General features: G+C 42.8%; 1 protein-coding gene across 1 annotated transcript in view; it reads left to right on the top strand.

The window, feature by feature from the left end:
- Positions 1-1,024: 1,024 nt before the first annotated feature.
- LOC309493456 (uncharacterized protein) overlaps positions 1,025-22,191 on the top strand; it is a 34,436-nt gene continuing 13,269 nt past the window's right edge. Inside the window, exon 1 of the mRNA XM_082162599.1 lies at positions 1,025-3,004. Within this exon, the coding sequence (XP_082018725.1) occupies positions 1,050-3,004 (1,955 nt within the window). The 5' untranslated portion in view covers positions 1,025-1,049. The remainder of the gene's footprint in view (positions 3,005-22,191) is intronic.

Below are 22,191 nucleotides of genomic sequence, written 5' to 3'. Positions count from 1 at the left end.
TTTTTATTTTTATTTTCGGTGACCTGAAGCAATCTTCTGGCAGGAACTAACCGAATATTTTTTTCTACTGGCCTCGTGAGAGGTAGCGAACGTTTCAGGGCCATAGATTTCTTTATGGGAACACTCTGTGTAATACATTCGCTAGAAGTCGATGCGTCCCGAAGCGCACTTGACGGCGGGAAGCAACATCGATTTCCCGAGGGCTCCGCGGAGCGAAGTTTTAAAAAACCCACGCGGAGGGGGAGGCCCTCAGAGGCCTGAACCTCCCGTCACGGCCTCTTAGCCGAAGCCTTCCTCGCCTGAATAACAGTCCTCAGATCTGTTTTCGGCTTGGAACGCTTCGACTAAGGGTGTTGCCTCTGGCTCCAGGCCCCTTGAGGGGAAGCACGAGAGGCAACACTCTCCTTCTGCCTCAGCAGGTGTGAGGAGCTGGCGGCGGCCTCGTGGGACTGCCCCCTGGCAGCAGACCCACGAGACCTGGAGCGACGGCGGGGGATTAGCTCTTTGAATGCGGCTGACTGTCGTTTCACCTCCTGAAAAACCATCGACGACATTGTTGACACCGTCGCCAAAAAGGCCAGAAGGCGAAACTGGAGCATCGAGGAGACAAGCCCTGTCCTTGTCCCCGATGCCCGACAGAATCAGCCACAAATGTCTCTCCGTGGCTACCAGTGCTGCCATGGAGCGGCCGATGGCACGGCCCGTCTCCTTGGTAGCCCGGAGAGACAAGTCGACCACTCGACGCATCTCTCTGATGTCGTCGAAGGCGACCTCCCCGCTGTCGTCCACCTCTTTGAGGAGGTCGGCCTGGTATGCCTGCAACAGCCCCATTGTGTGCGCTCGCACCCCTGAAACTCCGGGGCATGCGAGTACTGAACTACTTGGACGATTGGCTGATTCTAGCTCAATCACACTCGGAGCTCATAGAGCACAGGACCATTTTACACGAACACCTCGAGAATTTGGGTCTCAGAGTCAATTGGGCGAAGAGTTCACTGTCTCCCAGTCAGAAAATATATTTTCTGGGCACAGAGCTGGACTCGCTGTCTATGACAGCACAGCTGTCGCCACAGCGCGCGCTGAATAATCAGCGCGTGGCGAACTCTTTCCGCTGCGGCGCTACCGTCCCGCTCAGAAAATTTCAAAGGATGCTGGGTCTCATGGCCTCAGCATCATCAGTGCTTCAGCTGGGTCTGCTTCGCATGCGTCCGCTGCAGTTCTGGCTGAAAGCGCGAGTGCCGCGCCGAGCGTGGACCTCCGGTCTGCTTCGTCTCAAGGTCAATCAGAAATGCATCTCTGCTCTGAAACCTTGGAAAGCATCCGACTGGTGCCGATCAGGTGTAAGCCTGGGGACTTCCTCGAGTGTGAAAGTGGTGTCTACAGACGCATCCACCTCGGGATGGGGAGCGCTGCTCGAGGGCAGACCGTTCTTCGGCCAGTGGTCAGAACGGGAGAATCTTCTGCATATAAACTGCCTGGAAATGCTGGCGGTAGACAACACGTTGACGCGTTTTTGTCCCCAGATAAGAGGACACCACGTCTTGGTCCGTTCGGACAACATGTCAGTGGTGTCTTACATAAATCGCCAGGGTGGTGTCAAGTCCCGAAACCTTTACAGGCTGACGGAACGCCTCCTGGTATGGGCTCAGCGCAACCTGCGCTCGCTGAGAGCGGCGCACGTGCCAGGCCTTCTCAATATAGGACCAGACAGACTGTCCAGGAACAATGTTCCGACAGGGGAATGGTCTCTACACCCACAGACAGTCCAACTACTGTGGAAGAAGTTCGGCAGAGCGAAGGTAGACCTGTTTGCGTCTCAGGAAAACGCTCACTGTCCGGAGTTTTTTTCCAAGAGCAGGGATGCGTTGCCTCACGTTTGGCCCCGCTGCCCGCTCTATGCTTTTCCCCCCATCTCGCTCCTGCCTCAGGTGTTGGAACGGATCAGGGAAAAGGGATGCTCAAGTGCTGCTCGTGGCTCCGCTCTGGAAGAACCAGCCCTGGTTCCCAGTTCTGATGCAGCTGACAAGCACTGTCCCTTGGCCAGTACCAGTGAGGAGGGACCTCCTCTCTCAGGCCAAGGGCTCGATTTGGCATCCTCGCCCAGAGCTATGGTCCCTTCATGTGTGGGCTATCAACGGGTACCCGCTAACCTCCCAGAGGGAGTGTTAAACACGATCACGCAGGCTAGGGCCCCGTCTACTAGACGGCTCTATTCCTCAAAATGGTCAGTGTTCTCTAGCTGGTGCACAGCTCGTGGCATATCACCCCCAGACTGTGGGGTAACAGAGGTTCTCTCCTTCCTACAAGAGCTGCTGGATAAGGGTAGGACCCCATCCACGCTCAAAGTTTATGTGGCGGCCATAACAGCATTTACTAAACCAATGCATGGCCAGTCACTTGGAAGGAACGATTTAGTCATCCGCTTCCTTAGGGGAGCTAAGAGACTGAATCCTCCCAGACCTCCTTCAGTCCCCGTGTGGGACCTTTCTACAGTATTAGAAACCATGAAAGGTGCCCCATTCGAGCCTATCCAAACGATAGATGTTAAACACTGGTCTTTCAAGACAGCGTTTCTTCTGGCTCTCGCTTCAGTGAAGCGTATAGGGGATTTACAAGCGCTTTCAGTGAGCGCGACGTGTATGGAATTTGGGCCAAATGACTCGAAAGTCATACTTCAAACCAAGGCACGGGTATGTTCCGAAATCCCTCAACACACCGTTCAGGGCGCAGGTAATTTCCCTGTCAGCCCTACCGGTCTCGAGGAGAAGGACGCGAGCTTCCTTTGCCCAGTCAGGGCATTAAGGGCTTATGTGTCTCACTCGTCTGTCTTCAGACAGACGGAGCAGCTCTTTGTTCCGTTCAGCGGGCGTTCTAAGGGACTAGCCGCATCGAAACAGAGCCTATCCAGATGGATAGTTGATGCTATAGCGCTGGCTTACACTTCCAAGGGCCTGCAGTGCCCGTTGGGTGTCAGAGCGCACTCCACGAGAGGCATGGCCTCATCGTGGGCCTGGTCCAGTGGGATTGCCTTGCAAGATATATGTATGGTAGCAGGCTGGACCTCCCCGTCTACATTTATAAGGTTTTATAACCTAGAGGTTCCCGCCTTACAGGCTAAGCTGTTGTCGGTCTAATAAATCAGTACTGTCTGTTCTGATGCTATCGGTTCAGAATACTGAAACTGCTGAGCGCTGCTCACTGATCGACCAAATTACTTTGGGCAGTGTGTAAGTAAGACCCACAATATTCATCAGTTCAGGGCGAGTTTTTTCGCCCTGTCTGTATGGAGTACTAAGTAATTTGCGCCTATGGGATGTTACTGAATGTGGGAAAGGAAGGCTATTTTTAAGCTCCTTTTTTCCCGGACTCTCTGTGAGTTCCCTTGGTGATCGTGCACTATATGAGCCCCGGGCACCTGCCCCTGGGACTTTGGTGTTGGATCCCAGCACACACGGCGTTTTACATTGGGTCCCCTAGCGTAAGATACTTACGCAGTACGAGAGACCTCTCGTAAGAGAACGTACACGGTTACTAACGTAATCTTAGTACTGCGTATCTTGCCGTGCATGCAACACGCTCTGGTTCGCTTCAGCGATGAAAAACCAGATACTGACAGCCCCGAGCTCTATTTATAGGCATAAGCCACGCCTGTTTCGGCGGGACGTGACGCAGTGGGCGCGAAGCGCCCTCATTGTGTCTGACATCACGAATGGCCTCGCTCGATAGGCTGCTGCAGTTGCCGCAGGTCAGCCAATAGGCACGCGAGCCGTCTTGCCTATGTCTGCATGCTGCCGCAACGCGTTTTACATTAATACAAAATTAAGGATAATTTTTTGGCTTCAATATCTCGCAGAAAAGGGATTTTCCCCTAGCGTCAGATACTTACGCAGTACTCGTTCCCTCTTCTAGAGAGAACCGAGGTTACGTTAGTAACCGAGTACGTTTTTCAGGAACTGGGGCCTGAAAAACTGGGGCCGGCTGAGCAGGAAACTTGAGTGGGACCAGCAGAGCAAGGGACTTGAGTGGGGCAGGCATGACATGAAAAAACTCAGGCTTGACAGGCATGACGTGAAGAAACTCAGGCTTGGCAGGCATAACGTGAAGAGGCTTAGGCTTGATGGGCATCACGGGTGGCGACGGCAGGGCAAGGAGCAGCGGGCTCTGGGATGGCCTCCAGGCCTTGAGGGATAGAGGAAGCATTCTACCTCCTCTTCCTCTGTTTGTGAGGGCGAGGCGATGGCATTGCAGCTGGAAGCTCTGGCATGGAGCCCATCTTGGCTAAAGACTCTGGCTCAGCGGCCATCTTGGCTGAAGACTCTGGCTCGTCGGCCATCTTGTAAATAGGCCCCCCTTGACCAGCAGTAACAATTTGACTTCGATATTGAAGATGGTCAATGAACACCCAAAAATCCAGAGTCTTAAGTTCCTCCATCTCCCAGGCAAAGGGTAGTCCAGGCATCCATTAAAAACAACTATTAGCTCAGTATCATTATATTCCAGCCCCACAGCCAGGGACCAAAATAGCTGAGCAAATCTACCTACCCCGTACCCCTGCTGACGCAGGGCAGTTAATGCCCAACGTTATGCTCTCCGCTCCTTCTTAATGGCTGGAGGAAGAATTTTGTCACGAATTGCTCTGAGATCCGTAGCTTTATTGGAAAATCCAGAACCATAGGAAAAACCAGACGGTGGCTCATTGAAACAGTCAAAATCATTTTGGATGAAATACAGGATAATGAGGGTGAAAGTGAGGTCATTCAGCACTTTAAAGATTTAATCTCATTCATGAGTGAGGTAAGACAAGGCACCATGATGTGGAGGTGATGGGAGAGAAACCAAATCAAGTAAGAGGGCTGGAAGAAAGGTATCTTAGACACTCACAAAGAGATGAGGAAAGTTACTGTAAGGCTGGAAAGATGATAGACAATCACAAGACTTTTAAAAGTAACACAAAGTATGAAAAGAGGATTGAACTGTCTCAGAAATTGACCAAAGTGACTCTAAGAAGAGAATATAAGATCTGGGGACAGATAGGAGAAAAATGGTCCTACCCCAGTCTAATTCACCAGATGGAACTGATATTAGAGAAGGGCCTCTCTAAGACTGAAATAGTATAAGCAGTGGTTAGAGCTGTCACCCTAGGTTTGCCCCTGAGAGATATGTTGGAGATTAAGCATGGACTTATGCTCCCAGTCGTTACACACCATCTTAAAGGGCCACTACAAAGTTGACAGTACAACTGCTCTGTACCACCAGCTCATAAACATATCCCAAGAACCAAAAGAGTGTAACGACTGAGACAAATAAGACAATTATTTGTTATATGTAACAAATAATCTTTAAAATGATGGTCCCATCCCCCCAACAAGGGCAAGAAAGGTCTTGGTTACCATGACTACGATCAGATAAGTTGGTTTTATTGCTGTTAAAAATGTGGTCACGTGAAAAAAGCAGAGGCAATAGGAAAGACGCACAGCCCCTAAAACAGACTTTCCTGCATTAATTTATGGACAAACTGATCTGTAAATGATAATCTGTAAAATCGGGAAGTGATCCTGCACCCCAGGACACTGTGTGAATAATTTACTGTCTTGTGTAGTGTCTTTTGATACTATTATGTCTTTGATACTATGTATTTTATGATAGAACCAACAGTCAATGTAACCCCACCTTTATCGTGTCTCCTATCTAATTAATCCTCATTTAATGACTCACACTTTAGTGTGCATCACCTTCTCTTAGAATGCAGTGTGTGTTTGTTATATCTATCTGAGTATAAATGGCCACAAACAGCAAGGCCTATGTCTAACCACACTTGAGACAGAGCCATAAATCCTCCCAACAGAGGAATTTCCCGCTTTAAATCAGTTACATTTCTCAAATTTAATACAGATTCAGAAATATGAATGATTACCTGATTAAGCAGTGATATAGCACATGATATCATCAAGTCCCTGGTCAGGTGATTATGCTGTCGACAACAACTGTGTATAATCAATGTCAACATTATCAGGAGAGTGCTTCTCTTTTTTTTAATTGTCCATCTTCATCTGCCTTCACTCCTACTAAAGGAGCAATGTGCTCTGCATGCAAGCACTGATGGATGCAAGACATGGGCTATGTTTGCAGTCTAACATTCTTGCTTATGTTCATGTCTCCTGCACTTCAAGAAATCTGTTAAATGACGTTAGAACTTTATTCAGGAAATTCCTAATAAACTTTACTAAAGCAAGGTGCATTTTTTAAGAATGTAGAAAAATAGATGCTTTATTCAAACACTTTAATAACTTTTTAATCTATCTAATTACAGTGAGTAACAACATAAAACTCAACATTAGGATCAAAACTCAACATTGTATCAATGTCACCATGTTATCTGGGATACTCATCTGCCCTGGCTGTGAAGTCAACAAAGGAGCTTGGTATGGCTATGGCCATCAGAACTGTAAAAGGAAGTGAATCTAAAGAATGCCATTAGGTCAGTAATGAGGTTCCAGACACTCAAAAGCTCATGGAGGAGCTGAGAGCTGAAATGAGACAGATTATTACAGCTGCAATGGAAGCAAATAATAAAACATCCTCTCCCCAGTAGAGACAAGAACTACAGCGAGGCTGTAAGAAATTTAGGGAAGAACAAGTAGGTGAAAACTGTCAACACTGCTTCAGATGTGGACAAACAGGCCATTTCTCACATGGATGCAGAGTACAGAGCTCACAGTCGAGAAACAACCAAGGATTGCTGAGACGGGGCCATCAGTGGGCCTCCCTGAAGTGTCCTATTCCTCGTCACCTATACTTGCTGGGGACTGCATACAAAATAATTAGCCATCTCAGTTGGCCACCTCAAATACCTGTGCACTGAATCTAACCTCAGTACTACCAATATCTGTACGGTGAAGTATCTCCCACCTCATTATGAATCACAGCTCATTAATCTGATCAGGAAACGTTGCCTGGTCAATTGCCGCCTGATTGATCAGCCGATGGAGGCGTGGTGGGATACTGGATCACAAGCCAGCATTGTAAATTATGCTTGGCGACGACAGCACCTCCCAGGTACCATCATCCAGCCCTTACAAGAGTTGTTGGGAAAGGCAACCCTGACTGGCCTGGCAGCGAACAACATCCTGGATGGAGGACCCTTCCCAACACCATTGTTTAAGGTACCCATGTTAATGTCCAGTGATTCAACAGTAGCCGAGGACCCAATTATTGGGTACAATGTCATCAAAAAGATAGTGAAAAGGGTGGAAGACACAAATGCTACATACTATGAGTTCCACATTCTCGATCACCTACACACACTGATGAAATTACTCTGTGATAGGGAGCAGGAGGTGACTGTGGGGGTGGTGAAAACTGGAAAACTTGTGTACTTGTGAATCAGGTTACCACTGTAATGGTACGTGTTCACGTCGGGTCTCCGTACCAGGGCCAATAACTGCTCTTCTCACCCAATGAGATAAGCCCACTTCAGGATCTAGAATTAAATGAAGCAGTAGTGAGGATTCCTGTAAGGTGCATCAAATATATACCAATATCGATTGTCAATGCATCAAAACAGAACATTACAATACAGCAAAACCACATTCTGGGCTACTTATAATCCATGAAAACTGCGGAAGTCCAACCCACTAGACCCTAGAACCCCCTGGGAGAGAGAGCCCAACATTTTAAGTCAGCCCCTGACAAGACCACTGATCATTCAAGAGGATTGTGCACCATCTGGACCATCTCACAAAAGCTCAGCAGTAAGCCATGAGAAAAATACTGAGAGATGAGTGTTCTGAGAGAAGATTTTTGCCTACAACGACAACATTGATTGCATTCCATCCTTGAAGATGCACATCACACTTCATGACACAAGGGTGGTGCAGAAAACGTATATGTCTGTCCCAAAGCCCTTGCATGATGAGGTCAAGGAGTACTTACAAGACTTGATAAGTAAAGTTTGGGTGGCTCCTTGGGTTGGCATACTCGTCATCTGGATAAAAAAAAATTAAACCAGAAGTCAATACCTGATCACACCCAATCCTTAAAATACAAGATATGCTGGATGCATTGAGTGGGAGCACTTGGATTTCTATGGTTCACTGTGATGCGTCTCAGAAAGGGTTGGTTGCGGGATTGTATCAACGCCAGAATGGGAAGATGGTGGTGATAGCTTATGGGTCCTGAATACTTTGTCCACCAGAGAAAAATTAAGCTTGAATTACTGATGTTGAAGTGGGCTATTTGTGAGCATTTCCGACCAATACTTGTACTATGCACTATCCTTTGTTGTCTATATTGATAACAATCCTCTTATCTATGTGCACACCACCGCCAAACTTAATGCCATCGGGCACAGCTTGCAGACTTTTCCATAACTTTTCCATAAAGGTTACGCATGCCGGCCCGTTGTACACGCATGTCACACATGCTGCTGGACATTGGCATGTTTATGGAGCAGTGCACAGAACAAATGAAACAAGAACTCCTTAAAGCTTCAGTGTAAGGAGTGGTGGTGGAGAGTGAAAATCCCTCGCGGGTAGCAGGGTTCATCCACTTAGATGCCTTGCGTCAAGTCAAGTCATCTTCATTTATATAGCGCTTTTAAAGGAACACGCCGACTTTTTGGACTTTGCTTTATTCACTGTATCCCCCAGAGTTAGATAAGTCCATACATACCATTTTCATCTCCGTGCGTGCTGTAACTGTCTGACGCACCCACCGCTAGCCTAGCTTAGCACAAAGACTGGAGGTAAACGGCTCCAGCTAGCATACTTCCTAGAGCCCTGCACGGGGCAAAACATCCAGCCCTAACCGAGACCTGGCCCGTGGTGTTCAAGCCCTAATCTGGCCCCAGCCCGAAAACATCTGCAATTTTTCAGGCCGAACCCGAACACGACCCGAGACCAACATCAATATCACTTTGAGCTTTCTCTGACGCGCGCTGTCTCTGCTAGACGCACACACATACACACACACGCTACTAGGTAAAATTTTATTATAGGCCTCAAACATAACTACCACCACCGACAATTATGCCCACAAATATTAATACAGACTGTCCATTACAGAGAAGCATAAGCATGCAGTAGATAATATTATATAGCCAAATGTGATCCAGCAGTAAATAAAGATTTACGGCCTACCTTTTTTTGATGTCAAGTAACTTTACTGAAGAACAACGTTTCAAAGAACTCTTCGCCAACTGGCTAACGTTAAATAATAATACAAATATAATAAAGAAAAAAAAATCCGTTGAACTGAGTAGGCTCATTCACTGTTTACTCGCGATCGCTGTGAAGAAAAAGAATAGCATCCACTGTTGAAGGCTTCAGGCTCGGTAATCAAATCAAAACTCTTTCAAAATGCAGCTTTTCCTGAAGTATTGGGAACTTTAGTAACTACTTGCGCTCCAACTTCTCCCTGATGCTCTGCATGGTCAACTGTCACCTTGCACTCGCGTGATCGCATATTGCGTTGCATATTTATAATATTATCAATATAACAATATTTCATACAGTAGCCTGCGCTCTGCACGTATATTATGGGCACAATGAAAGGAGAAAAGCTCAATGAGCCTGAGTCCGACCAAAGCCCAATCTGTAAAAAAAAAATTAAAATTGACCCGACTGCTCCCAAAAAGTGACAAAATAACGCCAACATTTTCCTATTTACATGTTGTGATTTTTATAGTCAAAGCGTGTACAAATAACATGGTCACATATTCTCAGAAGGCGAAGCACTGCTACTTGGGCGGAGTGATTTGCTCGCAGCGCCTGAGAAGCCCCGTGGTGAGGAGCAGAGTTCGCTCAGAATTGGAGTAAATCACTCCGCAGAAGTAGCAGTGCTTCGTCTTCTGAGAATATAGTTCCCAGTATGTATACGGTTAGAAGATGGTTGTGTCTCATGCAACCTTGTTATTCGTACACGCTGTGACTATACAAATCACAACATGTAAATAGGAAAATGTTGGCGTTATTTTGTCACTTATTGGGAGCAGTATGCTTGCTGGAGCCGTTTACCTCCAGTCTTTGTGCTAAGCTAGGCTAGCGGTGGGTGCGTCAGACAGAGTTACAGCACGCACGGAGATGAAAAAGGTATGTATGGACTTATCTAAATCTGGGGGATAAGATGAATAAGCTAAAGTCCCAAAAAGTCGGCATGTTCCTTTAACAATGTAGATTGTTCCAAAGCGGCTTTACATTGATAAAAGGAAATTCAAGTAACAGAGATTGTTTTGGCTTTGTAGCAGCTCTAGAATAAAGTTATTGTCCAGCAAAAGTTAGTTTTGATTGATTCACTTCCATCGCAACGATCATTAGTTATTAACTTAGGGAGCGCTAACACGACACCATTTTAACAGAAAACTCTTAAGTTCTTTCTGCGCAAACTTCAAAAACGCGAACCCGCGAGAACGCTGATGGCATGCACATGCATATTACGAGTTCAGTCTATAGGTATGCGCGTTTGAATATATGTGCGCAGGCGTGTAGTCCTTGCCTACAAACCAACCCTCAACAAACTACTTGTCTGGCCTTAAAATTTATAATACAGAATTTTTATCACTTCCGCGTAGCCACGCGAACTGGAATTATCCCGACTACGCTTTATCTATAGAGAGGTTAAGGGAGGGGAGGGAGGCCTTCATCAGATCTGGATATGCCCTGGACCCGGCGGACTGCGGTAAACCTCGGGATAAACAGAGAGTCTAATATTAGCATAGACGCCATTCTTCTTATGATGTAACGAGTACATCAGGATTTATGGGAAGTGTTCCCGGTTCCGGCTGACCTAATCTATGCAGCCTAACATTGAATTATAGAAGTCTATAATGTGTTATGTGTATGCTAGGTCAAAGAGATGTGTTTTTAGTCTAGCTTTGAACTGACAGAGTGTGGGCCCTATTTTAACGATCTGAAACGCAAGTGTCAAGCGCAAAGCGCAAGTAACTTTGTGGGCGGATCTCCGGCCATGTTGCTATTTTCCCGGCGGGATAAATGCCTCTTGCGCCCGGCGCAAATCTAAAAGGGGTTGGTCTGAAGTAGCTTCATTATTCATATGTGTGGTTTGGGCATAACGTGAAATAAACCAATCAGAGCGACATCTCACATTCCCTTTAAGAGCAGGTACGCTTGTTCTAAAGCGGATTCCTATTATAACGGCGGATTTGCCAGGCGCGCGCCAGGAGCGGTTCACAGCCGAGGAGACCGATGTTCTCGTCAGGGACATTGGGGATGGAGAAACCCACCCAAATTAACTTCGGTTAAACAGGCGTATGATAATTTGGGTAAATGTGTAAGTTAGATGTATGCTTTTATAATAAATTGTCTGTCTATCTATCTATCTATCTATCTATCTATCGTTCTATCGTTCTATCGTAATAATGTATGATTTGCAAAAATGAAAACTGCTGCTTCTGTGTAGATGAGAGAATCAAAGTGCGCGTTGTGCACACGCTACATTGATTATGGCCAAGCATGCACCCTTTTAAATAGCATATGAATAACATGCGCAACGCGCCACTGACTTTAAACAATTTTTTCCTGGTTAGTGGCGCAATTGTTTTCTAAACCTGCAAAATAGCATGAAGGAACGTTTGCGCCGGAACACGCCTCCTCTTTGCGCTGAACCGCCCCCAGGAGCGCAAGTGTATTTCTTAGTTAACCGACGTGCTTCTGTGGAGGGAAAAGTCCGCTTTGCGCGGGTGCAAAATAGGAATGAGACATGCGTCGGTGTACAAAGTCAATTGTGCTGGGTGCAAGATAGGGCCCTGCTGTGTCTGCTTCCCGGACAATGTTAGGAAGACTGTTCCAAAGTTTTGGTGCTAAATAGGAAAAGGATCTACTGCCAGCAGTCGATTTTGATATTCTAGGTATTATCAACTGGCCGGATTTTTGAGATCGCAATAGACGTGAAGGACTATAATGCGTTAAGAGCTCGCTCAAGTACTGCGGAGCTAAACCATTTAGTACTTTGTAAGTAATCAGCAATATTAAAAAATGTATACGATGTTTAATATCTGGGATGTGGAGATGATGAAACTGATCTGGAAGATTATTAATAAAGCAATCTTTAGTGGCAGAAGTGATAGGTCTAACATATTTGAAACACGGAGTCGGCTTTGCAGCCTTGTTTAAATGAAGTTTACACGAGACTAGATAATGATCTGAGATGTCATCGCTCTGCTGCAGAATTTCAACGGCATCAACATTGATTCCATGTGATAATATAAGATCTAGAGTATGATTTCGACAACGAGTAGGTCCTGACACGTGTTGTCTAACTCCAATAGAGTTAGGAATGTCCAACGCATTCTCATCCTTGGGCGTCATAATACTGACGCTTTTGACATTTCGTCTACATCGAACGCACATGGCACCCTTTAGCGTCGATATATCACAGCAATGATTGTGAACGAATCTTTAGAGTCAATGATTCAATTATTAATTCATAAATACAGCCACTTGCTTCGTTAAATGAATGAATGACTCGATGACTCATCTACGGAGCCCCTAAAGGGACGTGATGGTTGAAAAAAAATTAGGATGGGAGAATTTTTTTTTTACAAATCTTTTACGTTCCCTCGAGAAACTTTGCGTTCCCTCGCAAAGTTATTTGCGTTTCCACGCAAAACTTTTGCGTTCCCTCGCAAAGATATTTGCGTTCCCACGCAAAACTTTTGCGTTCCCTCGCAAAGATATTTGCGTTCCCTCGCTAAGATATTTGCGTTCCCACGCAAAACCTGTTTTGAGCTCGGACAGACACTTCCTGTTTAATGTCCCGCTGGCAGTGTTTCTGAGCTCCGTACGTTAATGGAGCGTTTCATAGTGTTTGAAAGAAATGCGGTCAGTGCTTAACTCAAGGAGTTCAGTGAAATTGGCAATATTCACATAGGCTATTCGAACTTCCCGGATCAATATTCTTGAGCTAAACGTTGTTAAAACACAAACGACACCTATTTACAATCACAGTAACCTAGACAACGAGCTACAACCCAATTATCATCAAAACAAGCTTTTATAATATAGGGATCTCTATGAGCAGGCGGCTGAGAGACACAATACGTCTGCAAAGTGCAATATAACCCAAAAAACGACTACAGCATCAACTCATAGTCAAAAATACAAAAAATAGTCATTAACTTCAATGTTACAAACTGTAGTGCCACCCAATTCAGTTTACACATCAATGGTGACCCACTGGTCATACTACACTGCTTTTGCACATTTTATATTATGAAAAATAATCAATAACTTCACTGTAACACACCAAATTTAGTTCACACATCACTGCTCTAATGTTGGTTATAGGCCTACAATACTTAGTTTGGGAAGTAATTGCACATAAAAAATAAGTAGGCCTATTCTTTACACAAATTATATTGGTAGGCTACTGTACGCAGCTTTTGCATTATATTTGCTTACTGAATTTGATGGCATTACACTGTATAACAGTGTGAAGTTATTTATTTATTTTTTCTAAAAAGGGTGAAGTTATTGATTTTATTTAATAATAAATAAGAATAAAAATTATGAATTTTTATCAAACTAAGTAATGTAGTATAACCAGCAGGAGAGCAGTGATGTGTGAACTGAATTTGGTGACAGTACAGTGCGTCAAAGTGAAGCTATTTAATATGTTCAATAATATAAAATGTGCAGAAGGGTTTTGGGATTTGCACTTTACAGACGGCCCCTTATTTGGACTTGTCTCTCATTCGTCTGGTTAGAGACAAATGAATATTATAAAGCTCGTCTTGATGAGAATTGGGTTGTAGCTCGTTGTCTAGGTTACTGTGATTGTAAATAGGTGTCGTTTGTGTTTTAACAACGTTTAGCTCAAGATTAGGGAAGTTCGAATAGCCTATGTGAATATTGCCAATTTCACTGAACTCCTTGAGTTAAGCACTGACCGCATTTCTTTATTTGAGTCCAAGTTCAAACACTATGAAACGCTCCAATAACGTACGGAGCTCTGAAACCCTGCCAGCGGGACATTAAACAGGAAGTGTCTGTCCGAGCTCAAAACAGGTTTTGCGTGGGAACCCAAATATCTTTGCGAGGGAACGCAAAAGTTTTGCGTGGGAACGCAAATATCTTTGCGAGGGAATGCAAAAGTTTTGCGAGGGAACGCAAAAGATTTGGAAAAAAAAAATTTCTCCCAACCTAAAAAAAATTCCACCACCACGTCCCTTTGGGGCTCCGTACTCATCACCTACTGGCGGTTTTAATTTTATATTTAAATGCATCTCTTCGTTTTTACCATCATTGCATATTTATCTATTTAACATTTTTTTTATTCAAAGCATTATTTATTTTATAAAGGTATTTGTAAAGGTAAAAATGCACTTGAAAAAATCGATTTAAGGGGGCAAATATTGCCCCTTACTGAAAAAGGTATGACTGAAGAGTGGGGGTACGCAGAAGGATATTAAAGCCTCTTGGGGTACAACTCTAAAAAGTTTGAGAACCACTGGGACTGGGTTAAGGAATAGAACAAAATAAACATCAAAGCACAATACACATACCAAGGGCAGAAAGTAGGCCTAATACTCCCATGGTTACCAGACTATTGAAAACGGCTGATTATGACAGCCCCACCTAAGATATTTTTCACCAGCCGCCACTGGGGCCCTGTCCCAAATGGCGCACTTCATGCGGACTTTCGGTCTCGTGGACTTGAATTGCGCGTGCTCGCTGAGTCTACGAGTCCGTAGGCATTCAGCATTTTACCGCTCTGAAGTGTGCTCAGCAGCGCCCACTTTGTACCCTTGAAGCGGTCTTCCACGAAGCCCGCATAGAAGCAGGCTCCACGCACTTTAACTACCCAGGAATCCTTGCGAAAGGCCAATCAGACAACAGATGGGAGGAGATTTCACTCACGGATAATTGTTGACATGGCTGAGAAGAAAATATTATGTTTTTTATGACCTAAATGTACATTTTATCAGTTGTTACCTACAGTTTATACAAACAATATGGTCATCGAGCAGTGGTTGATGTCTCAAACATAATAATAGCGCGTTTAATAATACGATCGCATTATGATTCATTAAATAAATAGAACGAATGGCAGGGCTTTACTGAGTCATATGTAAACATAGTATGAATATTGAAACCTGTAAATTGAAAAAAAGTATGTTTAAATTATGTTTTAAAATTGTAATCTTAGTTCAAATGGAACATTATTATGTACAACTGTATACATCATTTAAATAAGCATGATATATCTATTGTCTAATGCCCAGGTGATATGCACAATATCAAAATATAGAACTGTAAAATTAGGCTGTGTAGTTGACATGGAGATAAGACGTTGGAGCGCAAAAATGTGATTTCTCCTTTCCAACAACAACCAGGCCGTTATTTCTGGCGTGCCGATCGAGTCTGTCCCAAAAATACCTCTCAATGCGCCCTCGTGGACTCGCGCCAAGGGCCCTATAGATCTGCTCTACATGACGTCACCAAAGTGTGGACTCTGAGGAAGTCCACAAGTCCGGAGTGTGCCATTTGGGACAGGGCCTGGCTATGCAGTTTCGGGAATTTCTATGCTGTATTCTCGCTTTTTGCTCGCAGGTTTCTCTATAGAGCTCCCCCTACAGCTTCGGAATAGATATTTGACAACACTGTCGAAAAACCCACCAGCCCAAAGTTGCAAGGGTGGTTTTTCGGCTCACAGGCGCTTGGGGGGTGCGAGACGACCACCATTCAACCCGAAAAAAGTCATATAACTATTCCAATGACTCCGAAGCTGTTCGGTTAAGGTAAAAAAGTTACTTAGTTCACCTTTAAGCACCAACACTTCTAAATAATAATATTTGAAACTAGACTTCTTAGTAATTCTGAAAAAAAAATTACTATAAATTACAGCTACATGGAATAAATTATAGTCTCATGGAGGATGGTGACTGAGGTGACCTGGGTCCACCACTGACCCCAGCCCAGATTCGGAAATCCCAGAAGAATGACAGTATTAATGGGAAAGTTCTGGAATATTTAAGGGAAAAGATAAATGACAGAGTAGAGAGGCATTAAAAGTGGAACATCCCGAAGTGGCAATGCAGTCGAAACAATGGTTCAAACTCTGTGTGTGCCAGCTACTATTATTAAAGACAATGTAAAATGCTCTGCCACCTTCTTTATTGTGGAGTCAGGAACCTCTCTAATGGGGATGGACTTGATATCTGCTCTCCTCCTCTGCATTGAAGAGAATACAATCACTTTTGCATGAGCCTCCAACTTACTTGCTTCTCTCGGTTATGCAGCTTTCCTCTTCTTCATCTCACGCTGCGAATGGCTGTGTGAAAAGTTTAATGTATAAAGTGAAAGTCTTACTCTCTGCTGTACCTGTGCGACAAAAACTGCAACGTCTTCCTTTCTCAGTACGTGCTGCTGTGTCTGATGAACTGAACCGCCTTCTCAGCACAGGTGTAATAGAGAAGGTGGATGCTTCATGGATCTTACAGATTGTTGTCACAAAAGAAGACGGGAGGAATTAGAATGTGTGTTGACTTTCGGGAGCGTAATAAGGCCATTATAGTGGATGCTTGCCCTCTGCCACACATGGGCGAGACTTTAGCTGCCTTGTCAGGTGCAACAGTTTTTTCTACCATTGATCTGGAAAATTCTTACCATCAGGTTACACTCCATCCAGATTTTTTTTTTCTATCTTGCAAGTTGGATTTGGTTATCTGTGGACTGGTATGGACTCCCTCCTCTGCCTGTCCGACCTCATCTTTGCCAGCTGCTCTGAGTTGTTGTGGAGCCGTGCGGCCAATGCTGTAATCATCCCTGTTCGTTAATAAAAAACTAAGATCAAGCATCCTTCTGCATTTGGGTCCTTTCCTCCAAAGATCGTCACACCAATCTACAATCCCATACTAGCAGTTCCTGAAATGACAGATGTACTCTTAATTGCATCTTGAACATTACTTAGAAAATGAATAATCTCTGAATAGTGCTCTTCTGTCTACCCCTATGTCTTCCTCTATTTATATGCCATTTAATCTCTCATGATCCCTCACTCAAGCCTGTTTAGCATGCTTTCTCTAAGCACAGCCTGTGCTTGTTTTGTGCCGTCATAATGGACAACACCAAGGCAAACTCTTTGTTTTCAGTGAATTAGTCTCTGGATCTTTATCTGTATACTTGAAACTGGGAGAGTCTGAAAACAATCCCCTCCCCCAGCATTCACGATGCTTCTATCTGTCAATAGATGAGTCACTGAACCTGCACAGACACAGAGGGAGGCTGTAGAAAGTGATGGAGACATAAAAAGAGTCAGCTAGACAAAGTGAGATGTAGTTTTGGGGTAGAGAGGAACAGGACACAGGGGAAAGCAGAGGAGTAAAAGATAAGCAACATATAACCAGCCTAAAGGCCCATTCACACCAAGAACGATAACTTTAATGATAAGGATTTAATAATCATTCTAATTCTATTAAAATAGGGAAGTCAACACCACAGCTATAGCGATAATAACACAGAGGAACACTATTGTTGGAATCACTTTCAGAATATTATTTTTAACTACGGATGAACGATAAAAACATTGACAGCCAGAATCCACCCTGCAGCTTTAAAGAGCTCAAGCATTTAAAGCCACACGCTTAGCTAATAACATTTCTCATCTGTTCTCATCTGCTTATATAGTTATCACTATAGTTATCTTTATAGTTATCATTATTTTTGTGGTTAGTGAAAAAAGGATATGCTGTAATAAAGGGCCAGTTTCACTTTCACCCTCACTTTTGCCATTTCATTCCCTCACTCTGTCTTTTTGTGTGTCTTTTAGTTTCTCTGAGCAGTGATCAGATTGTCCCAGAAGGCTTGGCCAGTAAAACAAATTTTTGCTAAATGTGCCCCAGTCAATTTAATAGGCTACAAGTCTGGTATATTTTTCTTTCTCTGGGCAAACACAGCACAACAATCATACATCCACCTTAAAATGTTATCTGTGTCTTAAACTATTTAACTTTTAAAATGACCTGCAATATCTTTTAGAATGCTAGGGCTCACCCTTCCTCCCATAACCTTGTTTTTTAAATGCGCTTTTAAAATAGTGCACAAGCACTGAAATAATTAACAAAGGCTGTGCTCAAACTGTGCTCAAGGCTGTTTTTTTTAAAAACAAGGATTATAAAGAAAAAAAAAACATTCAGAAATAGAAGTCGGGTAATTTCAAAAAGAGAAATTTAATTAAAAATGAGGGGAATATGAAATTCAATCAAGCTGACGTTGTTACTGAATAGAAATCATCTGGAATAGATAGTGGAATAAAGTTTACTGAGACACGCTCAATGAAGAGCATCATTTTGAAATGACTCTGAAACATTCAATTCACAGTCAATAGTGTAGCCAACGTCATTTGGAGCCCACACAAAGGTGCGTAATCATAACAAATTCATAATAACTCATAACTCTCTAGCCCTTTACTAGCACACTAAATGAAAATAAGATTTCAGATGCACGTCAGCTAGCTGGCGCTTTGGCAAGGTCTCAATGTAGAAATAAGAGTGTCAGCAAGTCCCCGCACACCTACACACACTCTCATTTGAAACAAACACACGTTGTGCTCTTTCTCTTATTCCCGGTAGATTTTGACACACTGCAGAAAGGTGTTTTTCAGTACATTTTCAAAGACAAAAATGGCTTCTGAACAGTCATTTCATCTTTGATTTTATGCCAGTCACAGGAGCTGAGCCTTAGCCAATGCTTAAAACAAATATTTATGAATTTCAAATGGAATTTATTTACACATCAAAGTTACTTTTAGGCGAGTCATTTCACTCAGCGGCCATCTTGGTAATATCCCATAGGCAGCTATTTTCTATGAAGGCATACAAGTATAGCACGCATCTGCTTGAATGTGGAAAGACTACAACTGTCCAGAAATGGTTTTAATACCATTTTTCAAACAGTGTTCATTAATTGTTTTCATTTTTCATTAATCGAAATAAAGCTAAAATAAAATAAAATAAAATATAAGCATTAGATAAAAAAACTTAAACTTTAAAAGTTAAAATATTAAAATTGTTAAAACTAAAATTCAAATAAATATAAATTATAGCTAAATGAATACAATAATACAATTGAACAAAAAAAAATAAAAACACAAATTAAAATGCCTAAACCTTAAACTAAAAACTGAAAATATGAAAATGAAAGCTAATTCAAATATTAATAAATACTCTAATAGTTTGTAAATAATGCTAAAATGAAATATCTCTATCTCAAATAATGCAACAAATTATTTTTTTTCCCCAAATGCACATGAAATGTATGATGGGCACATGAAAATACTTCATTGTAGGAATGATGGAAACAAATATGTTTTATAGTAATGGCAGCAAAACAGCGGTAACTGAGGAGTCCGTAAGCCCCAGTGAACCATGCGAGCTTTAAGTGTCTCTGCTGGAAGTGACCACAAGATTAAAATGCAGTGCAAGGAGAATATACAACAAGGCAGTCGTTGAGATCTTTTGTCATGTTACTTTTTCTCACTGAGAAAACAGAACGAACTGAGAATTACAGTCTCACGGCGACTATTAAAGGTTACAGTTTCAATAATATTCATACATTTTGCTGATGCTTCACATCAAAAGCTGTAGATCTAATTTATGTTCTGTTTGCTTTTGTGTATCCTTTCAATCAGATATATAAGCCACATTTCCCAAAAACCCACATTTTCATTCCAGCTTGGAATGTGTGTGGCGGAACATGATGTAAAGAACTGATCTTAGTATTCTCTCTATCTTTTTCCCTTCTGCTTTTTCATTATACCGCCACAGTGTGTGTTGTGAATGGAAGCAGAGTGAGCGTGATGGAGAGGGAGAGAGAGAGAATGAAATAAAGCATTTGGAAGGTGAGTCATACTCAAACTCGATAGCCCTATAGGAGTGCAGCATGGTGGGTGAGAATGACATACAGACTCTATTCTAGAATCAGCTGTGGCCATGAAAATAACATTCCAGGGTCCCTAACTAACCTGGTCCTCGGCTCACACCTTCACACCTCTAAGTGATAAAGTGTTGGGTTCAGATTAAGATGTTGCCTTTCCTTTTTATTGGATACACGCACACACACACACACACACAAATACACATACACGCACACACACACACACAAATACACACACACACACTCGATTGCATTGTGCATCTGCTGTTATTGCTGCCTTCAGTTTGGAAACACGGTTTAAGCATTGTATCCTTCGTGGCCCGAGAAACTCAGTGAACCAGAATGTGATTGCATTACAAATGTGTGAGGATCAATGACATGATGCTAATTTGTTTTGTCCTGTCTATTCAAAAATGCATTAAAGTGTAAGTCATACATACAATGACTTACACGTTTAATGTAATTCACATACACCTCTTCTATGATGAGCAAAATTAATTTTCTTATTATTGAAAAATGTTTGTCTGCCAAATCAAAGTCATATGGTGCAATCTACATGAAGAATCATGCAGAACAGAAACTGGAAATTATATCATAGAGAGGGCCCCCTTCCCCTCTTGTCAAGATTAAAGTCTTTTACGAAAATTAGATACTTTGACATTTTTATGGCAAGGTAAGGTTCATTCTGGGAAAATGCCATGTGCTATGACTCCCCAAAAACTATAATTATAATATTTAAATAAATATATTTTATATTTATTATTATAAATAATAGGGTTATGGCTAACTGTGGATCCCCGTTTACCATCTCTTCTTGGAGATGGGGGCTACCCATGTCTGCAACATCCTGTCACCATAATCACCCCATACAGACAACCTGTGGCTGGTAAGTAGGTCTACATAGTTATAACATTACAGTTTCTTTACTTAATTATGATAAATATAGTGACAGTTGCATTTTCAATGTCATTGCATTTTAGTGAATAAACATTGTCAATGGTCGATTCATCTTGACCCTAACTGACCGATTGTCACTGACTATGTGTCTTACCGCCAGGTCGTGTTGAAGGCCGCTTTAACAAACACCATGCCAAGGCTAGGTGCATCATTGAGCGTGCCTTTGGCATGCTTAAAACACGCTGGAGGGCTATATTCCTGAGGGCCCTGGACAGTGGCGTCATGCCCATTCAAAGTGAGGGGGCACGTGCCCCCTCAGATTTTTCCTCCCTGATAATTTTTTTGTCACAACTTTATTCCTATTATGCTCCATAATATACCAGAGCCTATAACGACTCAAATGTATTCTTCTAGATGTGTAAAAAATCGGTCAGCTATGCATCAGCCCGCCCCTTTTTCCTGTGTATATCAAATCTAGAGTGCTACGCGCGTAGCGCTCTAGAATCTTTGCTGTGTATGTTCAAGCAACTCACTCGTCTCGCACGTTGAGCTGGCAATGTTTTACAGATGGTCTTGAAGTGGTAAGTGGGCAAAGCAACAAATCGGCATTGAATTAGTTATCGGATGATATTAAAATGTAGTGGGATTATTTGTGGTTGACCTGGAAATTTTATCTTGATCAAAAAGTGATGGATTTGATATTAGCTGCGAATTCAGAGCATTAACTTAAGTTGTGTCAGTGTAACGTTATCGATAGCTAGCCTAGTCTAACCGTAAACTAGTTGGCTAACGTTACTGCCATACAAAGCCATAGTAACGTTATCTGATCAGTTTTGATTACTTTTTTACATTTCTGTCAAATATTAACCATTTTCAAATAAACGGGGTAGTGTTAACCTTATTCAACACTGAAATCTGTCAAACTTCTTTCAAAGTCCTTCATCACATATTAATATTAAAATAACTTAATTTCAGAGCACCACAAAGTCAGACCTCAGCACCTTTATGTACCTTTAATGTAAGATCGTTCTTAGGTCACATACCAATTATCATAACATAAAAACTGCAATGGTAGGCTACTGTTTTTAAAATCATGTGTAGGCCTAAGTGTACAGTAAGTGTGTGTGTAAACATGCTTTAATGAAGTAGACTTCAAAAGCTTTTGAATTTGAGCTTACAGTTCTTTCATCAACCTGTCTTTTACATAAACTTACAAAATAGATACTTTAACTTAGTCCTCAGATAGAGGAGGGTTGCTGCTAGCTCCGTTAAGGTATTTCTGGCCCTCCCAAACTGCATTGAAATGGTATGTTTAGCAGCCAGAATTTAAACATTTTCAGGGGGAGAAACCCCCTGACCCCTCCTAACATGATCCATATCACCCGTCAGAAAACAATTGCAACGT

Source organism: Leuciscus leuciscus (assembly GCF_965113295.1).
Source record: "Leuciscus leuciscus genome assembly, chromosome: 2".
Lineage (NCBI taxonomy): Eukaryota > Metazoa > Chordata > Actinopteri > Cypriniformes > Leuciscidae > Leuciscus > Leuciscus leuciscus.
Note: the sequence above shows the minus strand (reverse complement) of the source record. Positions and strands in the feature narration are given on the sequence as shown.